This window comes from Dendrobium catenatum, unplaced genomic scaffold (genome assembly GCF_001605985.2).
Source record: "Dendrobium catenatum unplaced genomic scaffold, ASM160598v2 fragScaff_scaffold_853, whole genome shotgun sequence".
NCBI lineage: Eukaryota > Viridiplantae > Streptophyta > Magnoliopsida > Asparagales > Orchidaceae > Dendrobium > Dendrobium catenatum.
The window spans coordinates 7,703,519-7,726,762 of NW_021319315.1; the positions used below are offsets into that span (position 1 = coordinate 7,703,519).

Below are 23,244 nucleotides of genomic sequence, written 5' to 3' on the forward strand. Positions count from 1 at the left end.
CATGTTTTTTCTTTTTCATTTTGTCTTCTATTAATTATAAGTAAAAAAGAATTTGTTGTATGGTGGCCTGTCCCATAATAAGGTAATCGTTTATCAATTATTTGTGAAAAAGTGTAAAGGTTACTTTTAAAAATTTATGAATTATTATGTCTCTTTATGGCTATTCATATGGTTTTTATTAAAATAAAAAAAAGGTTACATTTATGATCGCGACTTGTATGAATTGAGAAAAATAATTTTTAGTATAAAATTACGACCGTAGCCCTTCTGCTTCGCCAGGCCCTTATATCCCAACTCTCTTGTCTAAAGATGCCGTGCACTCCGCGGAGGATTTCTATGGCACTCTTGGACTGTCCACTCGTCGAGGACAGCAGCTGGTAGAAGGCGCTTAAGATAGAAGCAGGAATGTTACTGTGATTAGCCCAAAACTCGATCTTCCACGTTCTCTGCTTCTGTGATACCCGCTGGAATCAAGGATCGAGTTCCTTTATAAAAGGTTTGGTCCCGGCTTTATCCCTTCTCGGCATGTCAGCCGTTGCCAAGTGAGGCCCGGAGGTCGAAGGGATCAAGAGTAGAGACTGTGAAGATGCACAGGGATCGCGGAGGAGGGGTGACCGGATCCAAGGCTGAAATTGAGTCCCTTGACCGGAAGCGCATCAACGATGCGCTGGACAAGCAACTGGAGAAGTCTTCGCCGTCAACATCCCGGGGGTTCAGCGGCAAGAAGGAACGCTTGTCGGTTCCATCCTCGTCCGCTGGCAAGCAGCCTGATCTCAAGCCAGCTGGCCAGACTAAGAATAATCGATCCGATGGTGAGCTTTCTTCGCTATTCTCTCTATTTCTCAAGCTCGTGTGTTCGGGATGGTCTTCCCGATGGCGAGCATTTAATGGATGGGTATTTATTTTGTGAAATTAACATGTCGTATAGCCACAGTTTTTGCAAGTTCAATGAACTACTGCAACTTTCCATTTCGTGTATTTGTTGTTATAGGGCTTTCTGATATCGCTTATTGGAAATTTTAACGATTCCAAGCGTAATTTGGAAGAATTTCGAATTGCTTTTAACTGTTACGTAATTTGAGCATCATGGACGCTCAAGAAAAATATGTGATGGTTCTAATCAATCAACTTGATTTCTTTTATTAATTGTGAAATGAGAACCGCTGACTTATAAAATGAGCTGGGCATCGTCACGAGTAAGTTCTTAGATAAATTATGCCTCCTACTTTTAGGAGGATAATGAGCTGCAAAGATCTTCTTTTTGAGAACTGTGGTATTGTACTATGCAGTAATATGTAGTTGGAGCCTGGAGGTGCCTTTGTAAATTTTTAGCTGATTCAAGGATTCATTTCCAATAATTTTCATAGGTTTTATGATTGGTTTTCAACCTAACATCAATACTCAGCATTTTTTTAATCACAGCTATTCTTTTTTTTTTATTAATCACAGCTATTCGTTACTATCATGATGTGCAGAACTAGGATTGAGTGCACAGTGTGTACTTTTAGTGAATTTTAAATGGATTGTTTACCAACCAATATTATTGGAATATCATGAAGTTAAGTGGTAGGTTTAAGTATCTTCGATTTATCATATAAAAATAGGGATATAGATGGGGAGTATAAATTTTAACCAAGTCGAATATCATAGAGATTAGAAAGTTAATATGAATGCATGCTAAAATTAGATTTTATAAAGTAATTATTATATTAAAGGGGTTGTGAGAATAACACTTACTATGTTATGGTCATGACATAAATATATTGAAAATAATTATTGTGACATAAATATATGGAACATAGGTTAGAACAAAGGTAATTTGGGTAAAGTTTTCACAAAAAGACACATGTCAAGTTGAGTTAACACATCCTTTTGCGGTCAACAAGAATGAATGTAGAAAAAAGATTCATTAATCAATTTTGCATATTTGGGATAAGGCTAATGATGATATTTGTGATGATGATGATGAGCTAATTCCTTTGTAGAAGTAGTTGCAATACGATTTATAGGCTTCTGCATTCATTTCTCTCTAGATGTAATACTAGGAAGAATCATTGGTCTATGCAAAACTTATTTTTTATAGATTGAATAATGGTTACTCTCCTTCCAATTAAACATTGAAGATACAAATTTAAGGATGATATCAAAACAAGTTCGAGGCTTCGAGCAAGTTCGATTCCAATTTAACTTGAAAATTTTGATTTTTTCTTTACTTTACTTAAATAACAGGGAGGTCATATACAACCTATCTAATCTATTGTAACTCATGGTTAATTTGTGATATAAGTCAATGATCTTTCATAAAAATGTCTTTTTTTGGGCATGCTTTGGTCAGAGTTGTTCTAGGTTATGGTATTGTCCATGCTCATCTCTTTTTCTACTTTTCTTTGTTGTAGTCTTGAACCAAAATCTTACATTCGATAATTTAAGTTTGCTTCATATATATTTTTCGCCTATCAAGAGTTCAATGTAGAAGGATTTAGCGGGGAAGCGATAATAGGATTTAGATCCCATCTAAATATTTCAAGTTGTTTATCACTCAAAAAATTTGAGGGAGAAGAGAAGAGTTGATACAAGAAATATGAAATTGCAATGCTTCATGGCGTAGAATATTGGCCATTAAAAGAGAAGCATAAAATTAAGTTAACTATTGCAGAGATGAGGATGCTCCAGTGGATTAGTGGCTTCACTCTTAGAGATAGAATGTGAAACGAGTATATATGTGAAAAAGTTGGAGTAGCTCCAGTGGCTTATAAGATTAGAGAGAGTCGCCTTGGATGGTTTGGGTTCATAAAACATCGGCCTTCTGATGACCTAGCTAGGAGAATAGATATTTTAGAAAGGTAGAGGTAGACCTAAAAATATTTGGTTAGAAAATATTAGAAATTATTTTATTTAATTAAAATGAGAATTTGACTCTTAACAAGACATAATGGAGAAAAAAAATTCATATAGCCGACCCTATGTGGTGGGATAAATGTTTGATGATGTTGTTGTTTTTGTATTTGTCCTCCCAAATTACAAGTATTTATAGACGACAAAACTAACTCAAGCTAACTCATTCCAACTAACTAATAGTTCTTATCAACACTGATTACAAGAATGACTTGGATGCCAATCATTTACTCACAACACTACTTCCTCACCCGCAATAACCTTGCCCTCAAGGTCATACTCTCAAATTGGTTCAATAGAGGCAATGATCATCTACTTAGTGGTGTGGGCTATTAGAGGTCACTTGGTGAGGGGAAAATTGATATGTAACCCCTCAGAAGAGGCTTATGCAGATGAGAAATATGTTGTCGGAGTTGATTTGGTGGTGGAGTGAAAGTTTGGAGTGCAATAGGGGTATGTTAAGGGTTTTGAATAGAAAGTTCATATGATACTACGCTAAATTCAAATGATTAGATCTTGCTGAAAAATAAAGGACACCTAGATTTAATGTGGAAAAACCCAAATTAGTGAAAAAATCACGTAACCACATGACACCAAGAAATCCACTATGAAAATTAGGAGAAATAAGTACAAATCTCTCTTCTATCTCTTATTGTTTCTCTTCTCACATGCACTGTTCTTAGTATCTTAAATCCTAAAAAAACAAGAGAAAGACAAGAAAATAACCTCAAGGGATGCGACCCTTCAGAAAACGAGAAAAAAAACCATCTAGTCCATCTCGCAGCGCAGCGGCGCTTGAACATCTGTATTGATCCGCTGCTGCGCCGTATCTATACCACTGCGTCGCTCTGATCTCTGTCGTTCAGTGCTGGGGCGCTCAATTTGAGCCCTAGTAGTTGGTGGGATTTTTCTATCATACAGTGCTCCTGGTGCAAGACCATTCTGTCACAATTTCTCGAGTGGATTCTTCTTTTGCACTATATAAGAAATTATGTCATAAGAAATACTTGCTGAACACTCGAAGAATTTAGTTCTTGTAAGTGAGCAATGGTTGAGGTTGCACATATATTTCATTCCTTACTATCATCATTTCAAGGATTGTTTCTTAACTTTCACCCACTTAATATTTAAAATAATTATTACAGTTTTATCAAAATAAAAAAAAGCTTATCTAAGATTAGTCACAATATTCTCCACCATATCATCCAACGCCTTTGCCTAAGTGACATTGAATTAGACAGTCCATAATTTAAGTCATGAGAAAGAGTGGATTTAAAATTTTCTTCTTAATGAGTTGCTATTATTGAATTAGCTAGACTATATTTTTAAAGCATATTTTTTAAATTCATCAATTGGATAGTAATATCTTCCAAAATAATAAAGATGGACATTATTTGATCATTTTGATTATTAAGTGTTGTCCTAAAATCCAAAATCAAATGAGTGTCATCCTCCTCTAAAATGCAAATTAGGTCGGTGATGAATCCGTGAGGCTTTGGAAGGAAAGAGAATAAGGCTTGGAGAGCCAAATAAAGTTGGGTGCTATCTCAATTGTAGATTGAGAACCCCATATAAAAACATGTTTTTCTAGGGATTGAAGAGCCCATGCTCGAAATCTACTACTGGGTATAGTTTCATGTTTGAAAACTAGGTAGAGAGGTCTCTATTGGAGAGAATCATGAGAATGGAAATATATTGATTATGGTCGTACAGGAGAGAGAAATGTTTTGTTGGAGGCTTTGAGGTGTAAAAGTTTGAGGGAAAGTGGAATCTGATGAGAGCAAGATATAAAGAAAGAGAGATGTCTATGATATTATAAGTCGAGACAATCAAATAGAGATGACAACGATAATATTGACGAAGTTGGCAATGGTCGATTCGCATAGAGAAACCAAATTATGTTAATCATGGTTCAATGGGCAACTTTGCACCATGGTGTGCCATTTGCTATTGACAAGTATGCTATCGATAAAAGCATCATTGATAGGATGTAGATCAAATATGAACAATTTGAGTTGTTATGTTCTTCAGAATTTCATAGAAGAGAAGAATTGATACAAGAAAGGAGACTTGATTTTATTTTTCATCCCTAACTAGGACTTATTTACATAATACAAGACTAACTCAAACTAACTCCAGCTAAATAACCATTGCTATCTGATAGGAAACACTTGAGGTTCTCAAGTGAAAACCTATCAATTTTGGAAAAAACAACATGAAATATCCATAGAATTCTTAGGAAAAACCTGAAAAATAGCAATTTATTGCAATAATCAGAGACAACGGAAAGAAAATACCAAGATACAGTTAATCCTCAATTTGAGAGGAGGATCTATCTCTCCCAATCCCTAGACACCACCAGAGCCCAAGAATGCCGAGCACCAAGACACAAAAAAAGCCACAAACATCAAGATAACCCTAACCCTAATTTTTCCTTCCTTTTTAAAGCATACAATAAAATAACCCAAGCCCAAGTCGCCCCCTCCTTCCTAATGGGATTCCCTAGTTTTCGACTGAATCAGTGTAGTCGGATATTAAACTACCTCGAAGGGCGGATTAATATCCTTATATTGATTCTGAAGAAAGAGAACGACGATTCACTTTCCTAATCAGGTATGACATAAGGAATATACAAATCATCCGAAAGGACGATTAATATCTTCCCTATTTACCTAATTAGGTTAGTGAATTGTTGATTCATTCCTAAAATCAAGCATACAGACGATATTTGATTTACTTGTGAAAGTAAATCAAATATCTATCTATTTCTTGATTATAAGAATGAATCTAAACAAAAATATAGATAAAGCAGGGTTTTCTTTTTAAAAATAAGACTTTTTATTTTCTCACATGATTCGCTTTATTTATATTTAGAATATCATCTCCCGATTAAATCTACATAGTTGGATATTATACTGCCTTAGAGGGCAGACTAATACCCTTCTATTGATTTTAAAGGGAGAAGCAGTAAAATTCATTCTCCTAATCAGGTGTAGTATAGAGGATATTCAAATCATCCTGAAGGGATGACGAGTACATTCTCTAATCGACCTGATTAGATTAACGAATTGTAAGCTTATTTCTATAATTAAATATAGAAGACATTTGATTTGTTAGTGAAAACAAATCAACTATCTATCTATTCTTTAATTATAGAAATAACTCCTAAATGTGAACAAAGCCTAATCTACTTCCACAGATCTTTCCCCTACCTCAGAAAAGAACTTAGGTAGGGTTTAGATTATTCTGGGATCTAGGCTCCTTACAGGGGCAAGCCCCTGTAGTTAATTATATCTCCTAAGAGAATACTCTCGATTTAAATGAAGACTAAATAATCTCCAAAATTATATACATATTTAACTAAATATTTGGGCATAATTAAATTTTCACGACCAGGATTTAGATTATAGAGTTTTTGACACTGAATTTGGGAAAATTAGAGTTGATTAGAAAGAAGAATGTGCAGAGAAAAGTGTATACGATCTGGACTTATCACCTGCGTAGAGTGGGCTGCCAGCTAACAATCCTAATCACAACAATTCGCCGATGATGCAAGAGTTAAGATGGGTCTATCCTAGGAATCAAGGAATGACTAAAGAATCTAAAACAAATGCAGGATAATATGCTTACAAAAACCAAAAAATCTACACGAATGCTAATGATGCATGAAACAGATATATATATATATATATATGAAAGAGCTGATTTTATTAATATTGAATTTATCGGTTACATCCTAGGGTCTGCAGGAAAGTAAATGTGGCCAGGCCCCACCGACAACAAACCTGGGTTCTAAGCCTATAAGAAAGTAGAATTAAATATATCTGCTTATGGTCTTCAGGCTTCGAGTCTTCTATGGAATTGCAAAAAGGAACATCCTCCTGATAAAGGATATTACTTTTTGGAGCCCCATTTGCATATATAAGCAGCTATCTTTAATTCTTTTACAGACTCCAGACACTTTACAGACTCAATCTATATACAACAAATCTAGAAAATAAAAAGCTTTACATTTCTTATCTCAGTACATCAGATTCTAAGAACATTCTACTTTTGCAGGTAAGTAAAGTACAGAAAAGTAAAAAAAAAAAACAATTGTATAATTATGCATGTTATGAATGCATTGTGTACAGTTATAAATGCAGGAAAGTAAAGACAGAAAGTAAGTACACGACCCTCACTTTGTTCACTTCGCTCTCTGGTGTACAGACAGAAAAATAAATATGCTATGCTATGCAGTACAAAAAGGTAAGCAATCACACATAGGTGCCCTCTAGGCATGACAACTGCAAGCAAACCGCAACAAACCATCGGCCTAGCCTAGGCTAAAGTTGGTTGTCCTAGCAAGCATCTAAGTGTGTGAAGAAAGCTGTGTGGCCTGGGTAAGTCCTAATGGGTTTATTTGTTTGAATTGCATATATTATTAAGATTGATTTATTACAGACCCAAGGAATTTGGTTAAAGTTTAAGTAAAGTGTATTTGAATTTATTAAGAATTATTTCAATTTTAAATGTTAGAGTTATTTAATTCAGTTATAAAGAACTTATAGATTGATAATTCCCTAAGTGCAGGAAATTATCAATTTATGAGTCCTAGGACTTTCAGAACGAATACCCGCCTTAGACAGAAGATAGGTATTCATTTTGAGAATCCCCAAAATTTATTAAGGAGAGAGAAAGGGACCTTACAAATGTAATACAACGTGTCCTCCCGAAGAAATCTAGCACATCGTATAAGGTCGGTGGTTTATTATTCTTTGTTTGAAGATCTTCAAATCCAAATGGATTAGTGCCTTCATGCACAATCCATAGAAGATCTCTTTGTTATTTAGATGTTTTAAGAGTCTTTTAAAATCAAAATGCCCAAAGTCCTCCAAAAGGAATCAAACTTTAAGCATAGAAGACCTGAATTCGTTTAATCTAAAGTAATTATCAAATCTGATCGATTAAGATAAATCTTAATCAATCAAATTATTAAACTAATTTAGATTAAAGGAATTTAGAGTTTAATTGAATAATTAATGAATTTTAATTAATGATATTCAGAATTATTAAGAATTAAAGGTTTATTGAATTATTAATGATTTGAAATTGATTTAGATATTTGATTTTTAATTGTTGGTTGAATACCACCTTTGTTTCACATCGAGTCCGTGAAGTTTATTTCACTTTCTTTGGAGCTAAGCTAATAACCTCGTAGGCCTGGGTTACCTAGTGTACCCGGTATAATTAAGTAGCTTAAATATGATTAATGTTGAAAATTAATGTACTTTATTCAAAAGAAGTTTGATTGCTGAATTTAAGAGTTGATTTAGCATTTCTGAAGTTTTAGAGCAATTTTTGAATTTTTAGGAATTATTGGAATATTTTAATCATTTAATCAAGGGGTTGAAAATTGACTTTTTATTTAAAGGTGTTTTCTGGAAAGTTAGTATTTTATTAAAATATTAGACCTTAAGACGATCAGTTAGAAGGTAAGTTTGCTGAAATTGGATTTTTCTGGATTTAGTTATGAAGGTTTAAAGTTTTTAACTGATTTTGAACTATAGTTGACCGTTTTGTTGACTTTTCAGATTTGATGATTTTATGGAATTTTTACATTTTTAATAAATATTAGGCCTTATTATGAGTTGAATGCAACTTAGTTTGATTGATTTAGATTTTTCTTGAATTAGTTATGAATTTTTAAAGTTTGAGCTATTTGTTGGATTTTTGAAAATTGTTTAATTAAGGCCCTTTTTATGATTTTGCTCCAAATCAATTTCAAACTTCTTGAAATCAACTCCAAAGATCAGGAATGACCTAAAGAGTGATTTCCAAGTTTTTGGGAATTTATTGGAATTTTTAATAATTATTAATTAATTAAATCAATTAAATGTTGAATTTTACTTAAAATCAAATTAAGCTTTAATTTGCTGTCAATTAAAGGGGGTTTTAATTTTTATTGGTTAAGAATATAATTCTGGTCAATTAGAGGGGTTATTTATGATTTTTAGATTTAAAATGGATTTATTATATTTTCTGGAAGTTTTAATGTTTAATTAAGGATTAATTGAATTTAGTGGGATTTAAGCTTTGGTTTTAATTTTGGAAGGTTGTGAGTTTGTTTTAGGGTTGATTAGGATTGATTAGGATGTTTAGGGATTTTATTTTGATTTATTAGGAGTTTATTAAAACAAAAGAAAAAGATCCTTATTGAAGGATCATCCTAAATCTACTAGTTGTTATAGGATTAATTAATGTCCAATCAAGGTGTTTTAGATCATTGGGTACATGACACTAGTTCTCTAAGTTTGAGTTTCATTCCAAAAGGAATGGTGTGTAGTTCACCTAAATTGATCTAAATTCGCTAAAACACAAATCCTTAATTATTGTTCCTAAGTGTCACTAGGTTATGGGATATAAATCAATGTTCACTAACCCTTTGAAACACTAAGTTACAATCACATCAATACAAAACATGAACAATAAAGGTGCTCCTAATGTTCTATGGAATGAGAATAGTGAATTATTGTAATTATAGGTCATTTGATGACTTATAACTTGAACAATTTACTATAAAGGGATTGAGACATCAAATTAAGATGATATGATTTTGGGAAATATACATGTATGGATATACACATCAATATCTCCAAATCAAGAATCAACCTAGTTTGATGTGATGATCAAGTATAGTTCCTTAGCATATTTAAACTAGATTAAACATAATATTAAAGGTAATTTTTAATTAAACTATACATGATCAACATCTAGACCTATTGTTAGTGGAAGGGAGACTTCACACTAACTCCATAGAACTCTAATATGCAATGATTGGATTTAGTTTGGGTTATTCATGAATTTCCAAAAATCTAAATCAAGATTTGACCTAGATCTTTGTAAATCCATAAACTGAATGAAATTGCATCAGATGGCCTTAAGAAAATTACAGGAGATCAAACTTAGGCCCTATTATGTCTCTGCCAAATTTCAGCTAAAGATAATATATATATTTTTATTTAAAAATAAAATGGGGTTTTATGTATAATTAAGATTACTAATAAAATACTACTTAAAATAATTTTCAGTTATTTTTAAAGTATAGTATTTAAAAATACGAAGAGAACGAACCCAAAAACTCCAAAATCGGATCAAAATTGAAATTATGGTGAATTTTTGAAGTTTAGGAGATTTTTTGAATTTATTTTAAAATTCTAACGGTCTGGTCAAACCGGCGGCGCTGACTGGGACACGCGGCGGGAGCGGGTTCGGCCACGCAAACGGCGGCGGTCAGGAGGGACCCGCCACTTAACCAGCTCAGCAGCGATCTAAGCCGTCAGATCGGTCACAGGGAAACATCGGATGGTCGGGATATAACCTGCGATATAGAACTCGATCCAGAATGATCGGACGGTGGATCTGATCTCCGCGGTTTGGATCAACGACCGGGATTTAGCCCATCAACGATCTGGCTAAACCGCGGTCGAAACGGAGCTTAAGTGGGGTTTAATCACAGCTGTTGATCGAGATAGAACGGATCCAACGGCTGTGAGCTCGTCTCCTTCCTCCGTCCGAACCGAGAACCCTAAAATCATTTTTATTTTTGTTTTCGCAAAATACCCAACCAAATGCTTTGAAAATTTAAACAGAGACTTAACAGGGCTTGAAGATCAATGGGGAAGTATTCTTAAGTCGTTTGATGCAATACTTAGTGAGTTATTTAAGAACCTAGAAAACAAACTAGGGTTTAGGATTTATTACCGAATGATGGATCAATTGAGTTGATTCTTTCACGGCTGAATTTGTAGGTTGTCCACGTGTTGATCTCCTTCAGGCTTCGGAGGATCACTGTAGATGGAGTTGGGGGAAGTTTGAACGGAGAAGGCTCTCGGTCAACCACTGATCTCGTCGCCGGCAGCTTCGAAACACAGGAAACCGATGGGGGAATGAAGGTTGAGCTCTAGGAAACCAAAATGAAGTCTCAAGAGCTCTGGGGAGTGACTGGAATGCAAGATAGCTTGGAATGAGCTCTTCCCGCCTCTCTACCCTATTCCAGCTATGGGAGTTTGCTTGGACGGCTGACATCAATCAGGGACGTTTCTGGGATGGTTGACACCTGGCCCAGGTGGTTAGAGCATAGAGAGAAGGACTGTACGGGGCAGGCTGAGCTGGCCACCCCCTCGTTTGTCCTCACATGGGAGGGGACCATCCGAGCTGGCTAGGCTTGAACCAAGGTCGGGTTAGGTCAGGTTAACTCCTAGGAAACTTCTAGAGTCGGGTTCAGAGGCTAGGCAGACCGGGTTTAGGCTGGGGAGTTTAGGTTGAGTGGGTTGACCATTTGAAATGGTTTTGGAGATTTTCATTGACTGGTTTGACCAATTAATGAGTTCAACCTGATGAGGAGGATTCTAGGAGACTTCTGGGATGTGTTTGGACAGTTGGATTAGTCCCAAATGAAATGGATTAAATTTGGGAGGGTACTTGACCATGTTTGACCCCTTTTTCAAGCTCCCATTGACTGTTTGACCAGTCAATGGGTCAATGAAAGCTGAGGTGGCAGTGAAGGAGTCTAGTGAATTGGTTTGGAGGGAGTCTTACACCATTACTTCAAACATTAAGTGTGTAAATGGAATTTAGGGAGGATTTGACCAAGAATTGAAGTTTGACCAAGTCAAACTTGATGTGATTTGACTTCAAGTAAGCTTGAATAGATTTGACTCAAGCTTTGATATTGGTTTGAGAGATTGAAAGGGTTAGATATGTTGAATAGGTTGCCTTAACCCATTAAGGGCTTTAAGGGACATCTGGGTCAACCTAGGTTGACTAAGTCAACCAGATTGACTCAGGGTGGGGGTCTGTACTGGACAAATTTGAAATCATATCAGGAATCTGGTGGGTGTGTTTTCAGGGCTCAAATAGGTCATTTGGATCAAATCACCTATTTGGACCCTTAAATAGCTTCTTAGGTCACTCTGAGTTGACTTGGTCAACCAGGTTGATCCAGGGGTTGGGAATGGGTCCAACAGGTTTGAAATGTCATTTGAAACTTGCTGGAAGTGGTTGCATTCAGTTTGGAGGTCATTTGGTTTGAAATGACTATTTACAATCCTCAGGGGCATTTTAATCATTTTGACATCGGGTCTACTGGGGGTAGAAGTGAGTTCAGGAAAATGCAGTTTATTGATCAACATGTCAGGATTGATGGTCTGGGAGTGATTGGAAGCTTTGGAGGAAGCTCCAGGGTCAGGATCCACTGGATGATAGGTCCAGTGTCTTAGGCCGTAAATATTTGAAGATTTTGCAGTCTTTGGAATTCAATTTAGTTTCTGGGTTTATAGACCTTAGAATGGGCTCAAATTTGGAGGGTTGACTCTAGAGACATGTCCCATCAGTATGAAAATGCCAGATCTTGAATCAGAGTCCATTTGATTGGGTTTTGAAGTTTTGAAAAATTCACTGGAAAAGGTCTTTAAGACTAAGCCTTATGACCTGAGATCTGGGTATGGAATTGGATTGACTTGATTTTGGATTGATTTGAATTTGAAATAGTTTTAGGATCCCATTAGAGACCTCATACAAAAATGAGGTCAACATATACCTAAAGACCTTATGGTGTAGTTATAGTTCCCACTAACATATTCGAGGTGGTATTTCTCTTATTTGTCCATTTGATGGACTTATAGCCATCTTGCCACTTTTTAAGCATTGTTACTATGTTGGCTAATTTTGGTATTCTTTATATTTGTGCAGCAGAAGAATCTGAAACAGATGGTGGGGATTCTGACGTTAGTGGTTCTGATGGAGATGACACCTCATGGATCTCATGGTTTTGTAACATTAGAGGGAATGAATTTTTTTGCGAGGTTGATGATGAATACATACAAGATGATTTCAACCTCTGTGGGCTAAGCAGCCAAGTACCTTACTATGATTATGCTCTTGATCTTATTTTAGACGTTGAATCTTCTCATGGTAAAATTTCATTTACATTGGACGTCTTTGTGATCAGTTTACTTGCTCAAAATTAGTAGTAACTGAATGCATAGTTTGTTTGTCTGACTACTACAGTCAATTCTGCAAGTAATTGGACCCACAAAGTGGATTTAACTTTCTGACAATAGATTCGCATATTAGTTATGTAATATCTATGTTTTATTTTTTATGATAATTATCAAGACATCATACATTTCATGTTTTAGAAGTGATTGAATTTTAGTAATACCATGAGTAACAATGAAGTAATACAATTATTTAGCTCCTTCAAATCAGCATCTGGGTCTTTTTTCTCATGAAATCAAAAATAGAAATCATGCTATATAACGGTGTTCCTATGTGTCATAATAATTTTTTTTTTCTCATATTAGTTTTGCTATGTAATTTTTTATGACACCTTTATAGAGCAAATATTAAGTTCATAATGATATCATCTCTTGGCCTATTTCATATAAAGGCGTGCAAGGTAGTTAGCTTCATTGATCTTTGCCAACTCAAATTAGGACAAAATTACATCTCAAATAAACATGAGAGTCTAAATGAAGGTAATTGTTAACGTATAAAAATATCTTATTTGGAAAATGATCTATATTTGATGAGTGGAATATGTCAAATAGGTGTGCCTTAGAATGTTGTTCTCATTCTCTTATTATTTATAGGAGGTTCTCTAGTGAATAAGGTACAGCAAATTATCCTACTTCTCTAATATGGTATCAAACCAAGGTTAATTCTTAACCCTTGATGTCCCCACACTCAAGAAATCCCCTCCCTTATTTGACTACTAGCACTTCTCTTTGGTCCTCCCCCTACTTGCTCTGTTGTGGCATGCGCATGTGGTTGCTTTCGCTCCATAAAACACCCATTTACTCGCACCCGCTGTTGCTTGCGATCACGCATGGACCCCTCGCTTGTTCATGTGCTTGCTTTCATTGTTGTTGGCTGCTAGCCCAACACCACAGCTACACGTAGACGCTATCATTTACCTACTCACAAAGATTTACGTGCTTGTTGCTATGTTATTACGACATGCTGAAATGAATTATAAAATTTTAACAAGGATTTAGTTTTGATCTAGTATCGAACGTGCAATATACGATACACAAGAGGGGGCGGGGGTGAATATGTGTAATTTAAATTCTAAGCAAGCAAGTTTTGAACTTGAAAAAGATTTTTATTATTTTATAAAAATTAAACCTGCAAACAAAAATTTTATTTTAATTTTCTTTTCAGAAGGAACAAGAGATTTCAACCCAATATTATATTTTTAGGATAATGGTTCAACCAATAAAAAAATCAAATTGATTTTAGCCATTTGTTTGTATCACAAAATACATATATTATCAACACAAGGTAACTTGAAAATTCGAAACCATTTTATCATGTGAGAGAATAAACAAGATGTCCATTATCATCATGCCACAAAGAGAATCAACAAGAGCATGTAAATATTTGAATTAGTGGTATGAAAAAAAAGGGATAAGAAAGGCACAAACTAATTTTATCATGTTTCAACATGAATGCCTACGTCTACGCTTGAATCCTCCTACTCGAGATTTCACTACTGTCTCCTTTGACCACCATTGGGCGGATAAACTTCTCTCCTTAATGGGAAATGAAGAAACCTTGCACCTTTCTCTTCCTCTCTATCTGGGAACTGCTACTCTAGCCCATTAGCTAGCCACCAAATCTAATGTAAGCTTCGTTAAGGTCTCATGGATCCCTTATAAGAATATATCAATAGCTCTTACAACAACCATAACAACTTCTCTAGATGATATAAGATTTAGAAGAAAGAAAAAGACAAACAAGTGCACAAGCTAAAAGAAAAATATCAATATTTTTCAAATAAAAGAAAATAGATTTTTTCAATAAAAGTTCTTTCATTTCTTTTGTCGATTTCCATCCATTTTATATTTTCACTCATATTTTATGGTTTGAAACTATTAGGTTACAAATCTAATTTTACAAAAAAATAGAGTTAAGTGATATACAATATGATCCACATCATACTATATGATAAGTTCAATTTAAATCAGATCTCATCTGCCCATAATTCCAGGTGCTTAATTAGCTTTGTTTAGGAAACCTATCGAATAGGCTGAGCTCGCCCAAAGGCCGGCTCAAGTCTATAGAAGGTGGACTAGTTCCGCCTCCTCTACCGTGGCCGCCCAAAGAGATGGGTCCCACCCATCCATTTAATTTCAAATTTCAATTGAGGGGGACGGCTAGGGCTTTGGGAGGGAAATTGATTAGGAAAATTTTGTATTAAAGAGGATGAGAGGAATTAGGGAGAGATCATGTTTTGATTGATTGAGAATTAGGGTTTCTTGGCATTTAGGCTCTAGACTCTCTTGTCTAGAGATTTGGGAGAGACGATCCTCCTCTCGAATTGAGGATCACTTGCATATTGCTTTCATGTTGGTTTTGCTTTGTTTCGTTTATTGCAATCCATCATTTTGGGGCTGATTTCGCTTAGATTTTGCTCTATTCTCGCTGTTTTTCTCCAATTAGCGATAGGTTTGCTTGCGAACTCAAGTATTCCCTTATGGTTACTTGCGAACTCAAGTATTTCCTATCAAATTGGTATCAGAGCAAGTCTCGGGAATGGTGGAGGGTTGTTTTCAATGGATTCCAGCAGCAATTTTTCGCTCCAAATAGGAAGAAGTTGCTATTTTTTGACTCCAAAATCCTGTTTATGTGAATCTACAAATTCCGGATTGTGATGACGGCCAAAAAAGTTGATGCCTTGGAGGAAAGATTTGAAGAGGAGTTGAATCAAATCAAAATGACGGTGGAGGAAATGATTTCTTCCATGGAGGGACAAGTCGCCGACCTTCGAGATATGATGAAGAAAATGTTAGAATTCAAAATCAAACGGCGACTTTAGTGGCAAAAGGGATGGAAGGAAAAAGTAAAAATTATGAAATCCGTAGGGAGGAAGATGAGGTGGAGATCGTGGAAGGAGAAGGAAGAAGACCCCATATGGAGCATGTCCAGGGGGAAGAAAGACGAGGATATGGGGAACGCCAGAAGGGATATTATGGCCGCCGAGGTGCTGATTTTGAAGAAAGAATTGGAGATTTCGAAGGGAGTTTGGGCGATGGCAGAGCAAGGGAAGATCGAGAAATAGGGGTGGACCTAGCGCTTGGGAAAGGGGAAATTATGGAAGAATCAGGGGAAATGGTGGCGACCAGAAGGTGAGAAAGTTGAAGTTACCCATATTTGAAGGAGAAGATGTGTACGGGTGGATTTATAAGGTAGAGCGATACTTCGCCGTCAATGGGTTGACGGAGGAGGAGATGTTGACATTAGCGGGATTGTGCTTGGAAGGGAAAGCCCTGTCGTGGTTTTAGTGGAGAGACCATAGGAGGCCGATCAGGAATTGGAGGGAATTCAAAGACTGCATAATAGAGCGTTTCCAAACTGATCGGGGAGGAGACTTCCATGAGCAATTCTTTGCTCTGACATAGGAGGGATCAGTAGCAGATTACCTTGCTAGCAGGGTGGAGTGACTCTCAGATACAATATTGGAGGAAAATTTCATGAAATGGCTTAAGGCGGAGATCCGAGCAGCAGTGAAGGTTTTGATGCCCCGTGACTTGGGGCCTTGGGGGAGATCATGAAGTTGGCACAACTGGTGAAAAATCAGAGGAATTTGGAGAGGGGAGTCAGGAGTAGCAGCATCGGGGGCATGTACAGGATGACGTCCACTCATCTTGGACCTAAATGTCCTGCAATTGGAGGGAGTCGAGAGGCCACCAAGGAGAAGACAGGAGGAGGAAACAAGAGAAATTTCAAGTGATTGACGGAGAAAGAGATGTAGGAAAAGAGGGCTAAAGGGTTGTGCTTCAGGTGCGATGAAAAGTACACGCCAGGGCATCGGTGCAAGGATCGAACTATTCATGTTCTCACCGTCTGTGATGACGAGGAAACTAAGGAGGGAGGTGAGGAGGAGACAGAAGAGGAGATGGAGGAGAAGCTACACTTGGATTTGGCAGAGGTTTCCCTGAACTCAGTGGTAGGATTCACTACGAATCACACCATGAAAGTGAAGGGAGAGATAGAGGACAATGAGGTTGTGGTGCTGATTGATAGTGAGATTACTCACAATTTCATTTCCACCCAGGTCGTCGACCAACTGGGAGTGAGATTGGTTGACACCGGCTGTTACGGAGTGATGATGGGTACGGGGAAGGTGGAGAAAGGCCAGGAGATTTGCAGAGGAGTATGACTGACAATCCAGAGGATACATATGAGGGAAGACTTTCTTCCACTAGAGCTTGGGAACACAGACGTCATCCTGTGGATGAAATGGTTGCAAACTTTGGGAGATACCAAAGTGAATTGGGGAGCACTCACGATGAAGTTGATGGTGGATGGAAGGAAGGTAGTGATTAAGGGAGATGCAGGGCTTTCCAAATACCTAGTCTCTCTTAAAACGATGGTGAGGGACATTCAGTTGGCAGACGGAGGGTATTTGTGGAGCTGCTCAGTTTGGAGGGAGTGAGATTGGAGGAGGGAGGAGACATACCCCTCTCCATTCAGTCGTTGATTCAGCAGTTCCAAGAGGTGTTTCAGCCACCTCAGGGATTGCCACCACAGAGGGAGCAGGAGCACGCCATCGTGTTTAAGGAGGGAGTGTCGCCCATCAGTGTATGGCCTTATCGCTACCCTCAGTTCCAGAAGGATAAAATAGAAAGGTTGATTAGAGAGATGCTGGAGGCAGAGATCATCAGACCCAACATGAGTCCCTTCTCTAGTCCGATTCTATTGGTGAAAAAGAAGGATGACAATTGGCATTTTTGTGTGAACTACCGAGCACTCAACAAGGAGACTGTACCTGACAAGTTTCCTATACCAGTTATTGACGAGTTGCTAGATGAATTGAGTGAAATAGCGATCTTCAACAAGATAGACTTAAAATCAGGTTACCATCAGATTCAAATGAAGGAGGATGTGCCTAAGACAACCTTTAGAACTCATGAGGGACATTATGAGTTCTTAGTTATGCCTTTTGGCCTCATCAATGCCCCCACTACTTTCTAGGCCCTTATGAATAATGTTTTCAAACCTTATCTCAGATGGTTTGTACTTATATTCTTTGACGACATCCTGGTCGACAATAAGACAGAGGAGGAGCACTGGGAGCATTTGAAAATGGTGCTAGCGGTACTGCAGGAGCACCAACTAAGAGCCAACTTGAAGAAATGCTGCTTCGCGCAAGTCAGTATTGTGTACTTGGGCCATGTTGTGTCAAAAGAGGGGGTGGCGACATATCAGTCCAAAATTGAGGCAATGCTAATGTGGTCAGTGCCGAAGAATCTGAAGGAGCTGAGGGGATTTTTGGAGCTGACATGTTACTACAGAAGGTTCGTAGAGGGGTACAACCGTACAACACCATAGCATGGCCTCTCACTGAGCAGTTGAAGAAGGACAGATTCCTATGGGGGGAGGCGGCCACAACAACATTTGAGAGCTTGAAGAAGGCGATGACTACGGTCTCGGTCCTAGCCTTGCCAGATTTCACTCAAACCTTCATTGTGGAGGCCGCCGGCCCAAAGGCCGGCTCAAGTCTATAGGAGGCGGACTAGTTCCGCCTCCTCTACCGTGGCCGCCCAAAGAGATGGGTCCCACCCATCTATTTAATTTCAAATTTCAATTGAAGGGGGCGACTAGGGCTTTGGGAGGGAAAATTGATTAGGAAAGTTTTGTATTAAAGAGGATGAGAGGAATTAGGGAGAGATCATGTTTTGATTGATTGAGAATTAATGTTTCTTGGCATTTGTGCTGTAGACTCTCTTGTCTATAGATTTGGGAGAGACGATCCTCCTCTCGAATTGAGGATCACTTGTATCTTGCTTTCGTGTTGGTTTTGCTTTGTTTCATTTATTGCAATCTATCGTTTTGGGGCTCATTTCGCCCATATTTTGCTCTATTCTCGCTGTTTTTCTCCGATTAGCGATAGGTTTGCTTGCGAACTCAAGTATTCCCTTAGGGTTACTTGCGAACGCAAGCGTTTCCTATCAGATTCATATAGTTAGATATATTCAAAAATTGAATTGATATAACTAAAGGTAATTAATTAGGTTGTTTAATAATTTGAATTAATCCTTATCAAATGGTACAATATAAATCATACAATACGATTATTTCAAAATTTTAATATTTGAAACTAATGTAAATTGATCTTATATTGAATCAGAAATTATGACACTTTATATAGTACGATAAGTACCAATCTATATATATAATTTTTTAATTTCAATTTTAACTCTCGTTCGTGTATGTTTTGTTTTCTAATTTCTATGCTTGAACACAACAACATGGACTCAATAAAGTGAAAACATAATTTATGATTTGAGTAGTTTCATACTTTCTACATCCTAGGTAGATTAAATTATTGGCTTTGCTTGTCTTAGCATTGCTATGGCTACTTGCATGCATTGTTAATTTTGAGCTACAAATAATCCTTGAGTCTTGTATGTGCTCCTTGAAATGTACCTGTCATTATGAACTCTCTTATAGGTGTATTTGCAATGTTACACTAAAAGAATTTGCAATAAAGATATGTCCGTGAAAAGATAGGTCAACCAAATTATGTTTGTGATTATCAAGACACTATAGTCATGCTCTAGGCTCATGGGGTCATTAGTGTGTTTAGCATTATGATGTGAAAGCTAATTTAGTTGACTATATATATCATTTGTGTGCTTAATGAGGATGATCATGAGGCACTTCTATTCTCCTTGCACTCAAACTGACAAGTTTGCATGCACACCTTTACACAAGAGCCTATGCATGCATCTCAGTTGACTAGATTGTGATAATAATGCATTGAAATAGGATCAGGGAATTTATCATAAACATTTGCATGCTTTTAGTTGTTATTTGATGGGTGATTTACAACAACAACCACAAAGCCTTTATCCCACTATGGGGTCGGCTACATGAATCATTTTTATGTTAAGAGTTGAATTCTCATCTAAATCTAATAAAAAAATGTCTTTTCTAATATTTTCTAGCTTAAGTCTTTTTAGGTCTACATCTACATTTCTTAACATAAGTCAAATCTAATGCATCTGCTTTCCTAACCGGGTCATCGGAAGGCTTCCGCTTTATGTGACCAAAACTTCTAAGGCAACTCTCTCTATTCTTATCTTTAATTGGAGCTACTTCAACTTTTTCACGTATATGCTCATTTTGTATCCTGTCTCTAAGAGTAAAACCACTCATCCACCCGAACATTCTCATCTCTGCAACACTTAACTTAATATTATGCTTCTCTTTTAATGGCCAATATTATGCACCATAAAGCATTGCAGGTCTCACTACCATCTTATAGAATTTTCCCTTCAGTTTGATAAGGAATTTTCTATCACACAACAAGCCCGATGCATTCCTCCACTTCAACCATCCAACTTGAATTCCACTAATAATATCCCCATGTATTTCACCATCACTCTAAACAATTGACCCAAGATATCTAAAATGTGATGGGTGATTTACAAATTACAACTACTTTTTTTTTTTGGTTTAATGGAATTCTTCTCTAATGAAGGTGGTATTTGATTAAAGATTTTTGAATATTTAAGCGACATAGTTGCCCTTGTATAAGCTGATGAAACCAATATTCGATTAAATGAAATTTTTATTATCCTTCAAACGATATAAATTCTGAAGCTGGTATTGCAACATGTTTAGCTGATTGTAACTGGATCTAGATCCAATACTTCCACACACACACACGCATATATAATTACTTCTAAAGCTAATTTGATATATCAAATTCCACGTTTTAAGATAAATTAATTTGGTTATTAGCTCAAAATCTGATAAAATTAAATGTGCATGCTTTTACTAATTTTTTTTTTCACATGCATAAACATAAATTTAGACTTTCAAATCAAATTTAAGTAGTTTTGTTTTTTGTCTGTATTAATAAATATATATATTGAGTATTCACTGTCTTTATTTTTGAGTATGCACCTTTTCTGAAATTTGGTAGAATTCCGTAAATGCATTTTAATCCTCTGGTGTTCATTCCTTATAATAGGCGCATCTAAGAAAATTAACTTCTAATACGTTGTTGTGGACTCACTAGATATGTATAAGCTTGACTCCTACCATCGTGGATAGCATCTTGCAAAGTATAATGGAATTGAGCAAAATATATTCTTTTTGAAATCAAAACTTGCAGATAGATGTTAGCCATCTTATATATGGCTATACCTAATTAGCGTATTCACTCATTATATTCTCTTGGAGCCCTCACTTGACATTTGATTAGACGTTCATATCTTACTATTTTTGTACTGTTATTCAGCAGTTTTGCAGCATACATGAGCTATTTAAGCTTCTCTTTTCCTCCTAAATTTCCTTTGTCTGTAAGCTGTTTGATAACTCGTTACCTTTAATATGATTTGTTTGTGAATCTATTATTCGTCTTTAATATATAAGGAAGAGAAGTCAGAATACAAGTAGAGATTAGAATCATATGCAAGGGCTAGGAATTTGTTTTTGTCCTCCTTGGGAGAAAAGGCTGCACAATTTGAGGTAGGTTAGAGGCAGAATGACAGTAAGCTCAACATGAATTTTTTCATAGTAAAATTAATCAAATTGAGCTGTAAACAGTAATTCCAATCGCCTGCTGCTGATGAAACTGTTGTTGCCGTTGTTGTTGAATGATTCTATTCTTATTGCATGATCAAACCATTTTTTTTCAAATTTTGGCTGTGTGCTGCCATTAACGCATGAGTATTCTACTATTCTTGATGTTTTCCTAGAAAGGTTACTGATTCCCACTGTTTGTTTCCATTGCTGTTGAATGACACTATTCTTTTTCCATGATCAAACCTTTTTATTTTAATGTTGGCTGTGATCTGCTATTGACTCGTGAGTATTCTTAATGTTATTCTAGAAATGAGCCGCCCCCCTCCTGTTTTTTTATGTATATGCCTTTGCTTTTTAGATGTTTTACTATTATTTATAACTAAACTGTTATTAAATTACAAAACTATTGATATCCGTTTTCGTGCAATTGCACAGGAGATACATTCACTGATGATCAAAACGAGTTAGTTGAATCTGCAGCAGAGATGCTGTATGGACTGATTCACGCTCGCTACATTTTGACTAGTAAAGGAATGGCTGCAATGGTGAGATCCCCTATTCTTTTGGCATATATGGTTGTCTTTATCGCTGACTTTCCTTATTTTTTCTACAGCTAGAAAAGTTAAAGAGCTATGATTTTGGAAGATGCCCAAGAGTTTACTGCTGTGGGCAGCCCTGTCTTCCAGTTGGTCAATCAGACATTTCAAGATCCAGTACTGTGAAAATCTTCTGCCCCGAGTGTGAAGATGTTTATTACCCAAGATCAAAAAACCAAGGCAGTATCCTTTCTTCCTAGAAGCTTGATAAAATTTTATTTCTCTTTCTGAAAGGATAGATTCTTGCTTGTTTTATCTAATTGTCTGTTGCCAGTAATTTTAGCTCATGCTTGGTCTTTTTTAAAAGTTCTGGTGACCGAAATTTACTCTCTTCTAAGATAATCATGTTTAGTACCATGGTTAACAAAGCTTTGTGATAACGGAGTTGGAAATTTCAGTATACACTCTTCTACTAGCTTTTGGTTCTTTGGGTCGTGTTTGAACGTAGTGATTTTCATAAGAAATGAAAAATCCAATGGCATAAAGTTTTGTGATAACGGGGTGGGAAATTTCAGTATACACTCTTCTACTAGCTTTTGGTTCTTTGGGTCGTGTTTGAACGTAGTGATTTTCATAAGAAATGAAAAATCCAATGGCATAGGGAAAGTTTAGAAAGTATTGTATGTTAGGAAAATCATGATAATAGGTTAATAGCAATGTGTGTAGAGATTGTTATGACTAAAAAGTTTGTGAGGGGTGGTAATTATTAAGTTAGTATTTTGTGAGATATTATAAATTTAAATGGTCCTTATGCTATTCAAGTTTGAACGCAGTGATTTTCGTAAGAAATGAGAAATCCAATGACATAGGGGAAGTTTAGAAGCTATTGAATGTTGGGAAGATCAATGATAATAGCAATGTGTGTAGAGATTGTTATGAATAAAAAGTTAGTGAGGGGTGGTAATTATTAAGTTAATCTTTTATGAGATATTATAAATTTAAATGAACCTTGTGCTATTAAAGTTGATTTAAAAGAGAATTTGAAATAGTAACTATTAGAATAAATGTTTGTACTACTATGTGTATACATAAGTGAAGAGGATAATCAATCGGGGTGACTCAAATATATATGTATGATCCATCTCCAACAAGATGGATCATGAGAATATTAAGATGGATATGAAGTAGGAGATAAAAGGTATGAAGGGAGTCATTATATTTACTTTTT

General features: G+C 36.3%; 1 protein-coding gene across 2 annotated transcripts; it reads left to right on the forward strand.

The window, feature by feature from the left end:
* Positions 1 to 280: 280 nt before the first annotated feature.
* On the forward strand, positions 281 to 22,294 carry LOC110107375 (putative casein kinase II subunit beta-4). Of its 2 annotated transcripts, none has more exons than XM_028697001.1 (4): positions 281 to 812; positions 12,631 to 12,849; positions 21,916 to 22,025; positions 22,094 to 22,294. In XM_028697001.1, the coding sequence occupies exons 1-4, from the start codon at positions 587 to 589 to the stop codon at positions 22,274 to 22,276; spliced, it is 738 nt and encodes a 245-aa protein (XP_028552834.1). In that variant the 5' UTR covers positions 281 to 586; the 3' UTR covers positions 22,277 to 22,294. The 2 variants fall into 2 exon arrangements, with proteins under 2 accessions (XP_028552834.1, XP_020693276.1); XM_020837617.2 differs by having other exon boundaries at positions 286 to 812; positions 12,628 to 12,849; positions 22,094 to 22,291.
* Positions 22,295 to 23,244: the final 950 nt, after the last annotated feature.

Bases quoted from the DNA above. Each gene is read 5' to 3' on its own strand.
- LOC110107375 (XM_020837617.2), top strand. From the start codon at position 587: ATGCACAGGGATCGCGGAGGAGGGGTGACCGGATCCAAGGCTGAAATT. The intron at 813-12,627 runs GTGAGCTTTCTT...ATATTTGTGCAG, and splicing joins TAAGAATAATCGATCCGATG to CAGAAGAATCTGAAACAGAT. The intron at 12,850-21,915 runs GTAAAATTTCAT...GCAATTGCACAG, and splicing joins AGACGTTGAATCTTCTCATG to GAGATACATTCACTGATGAT.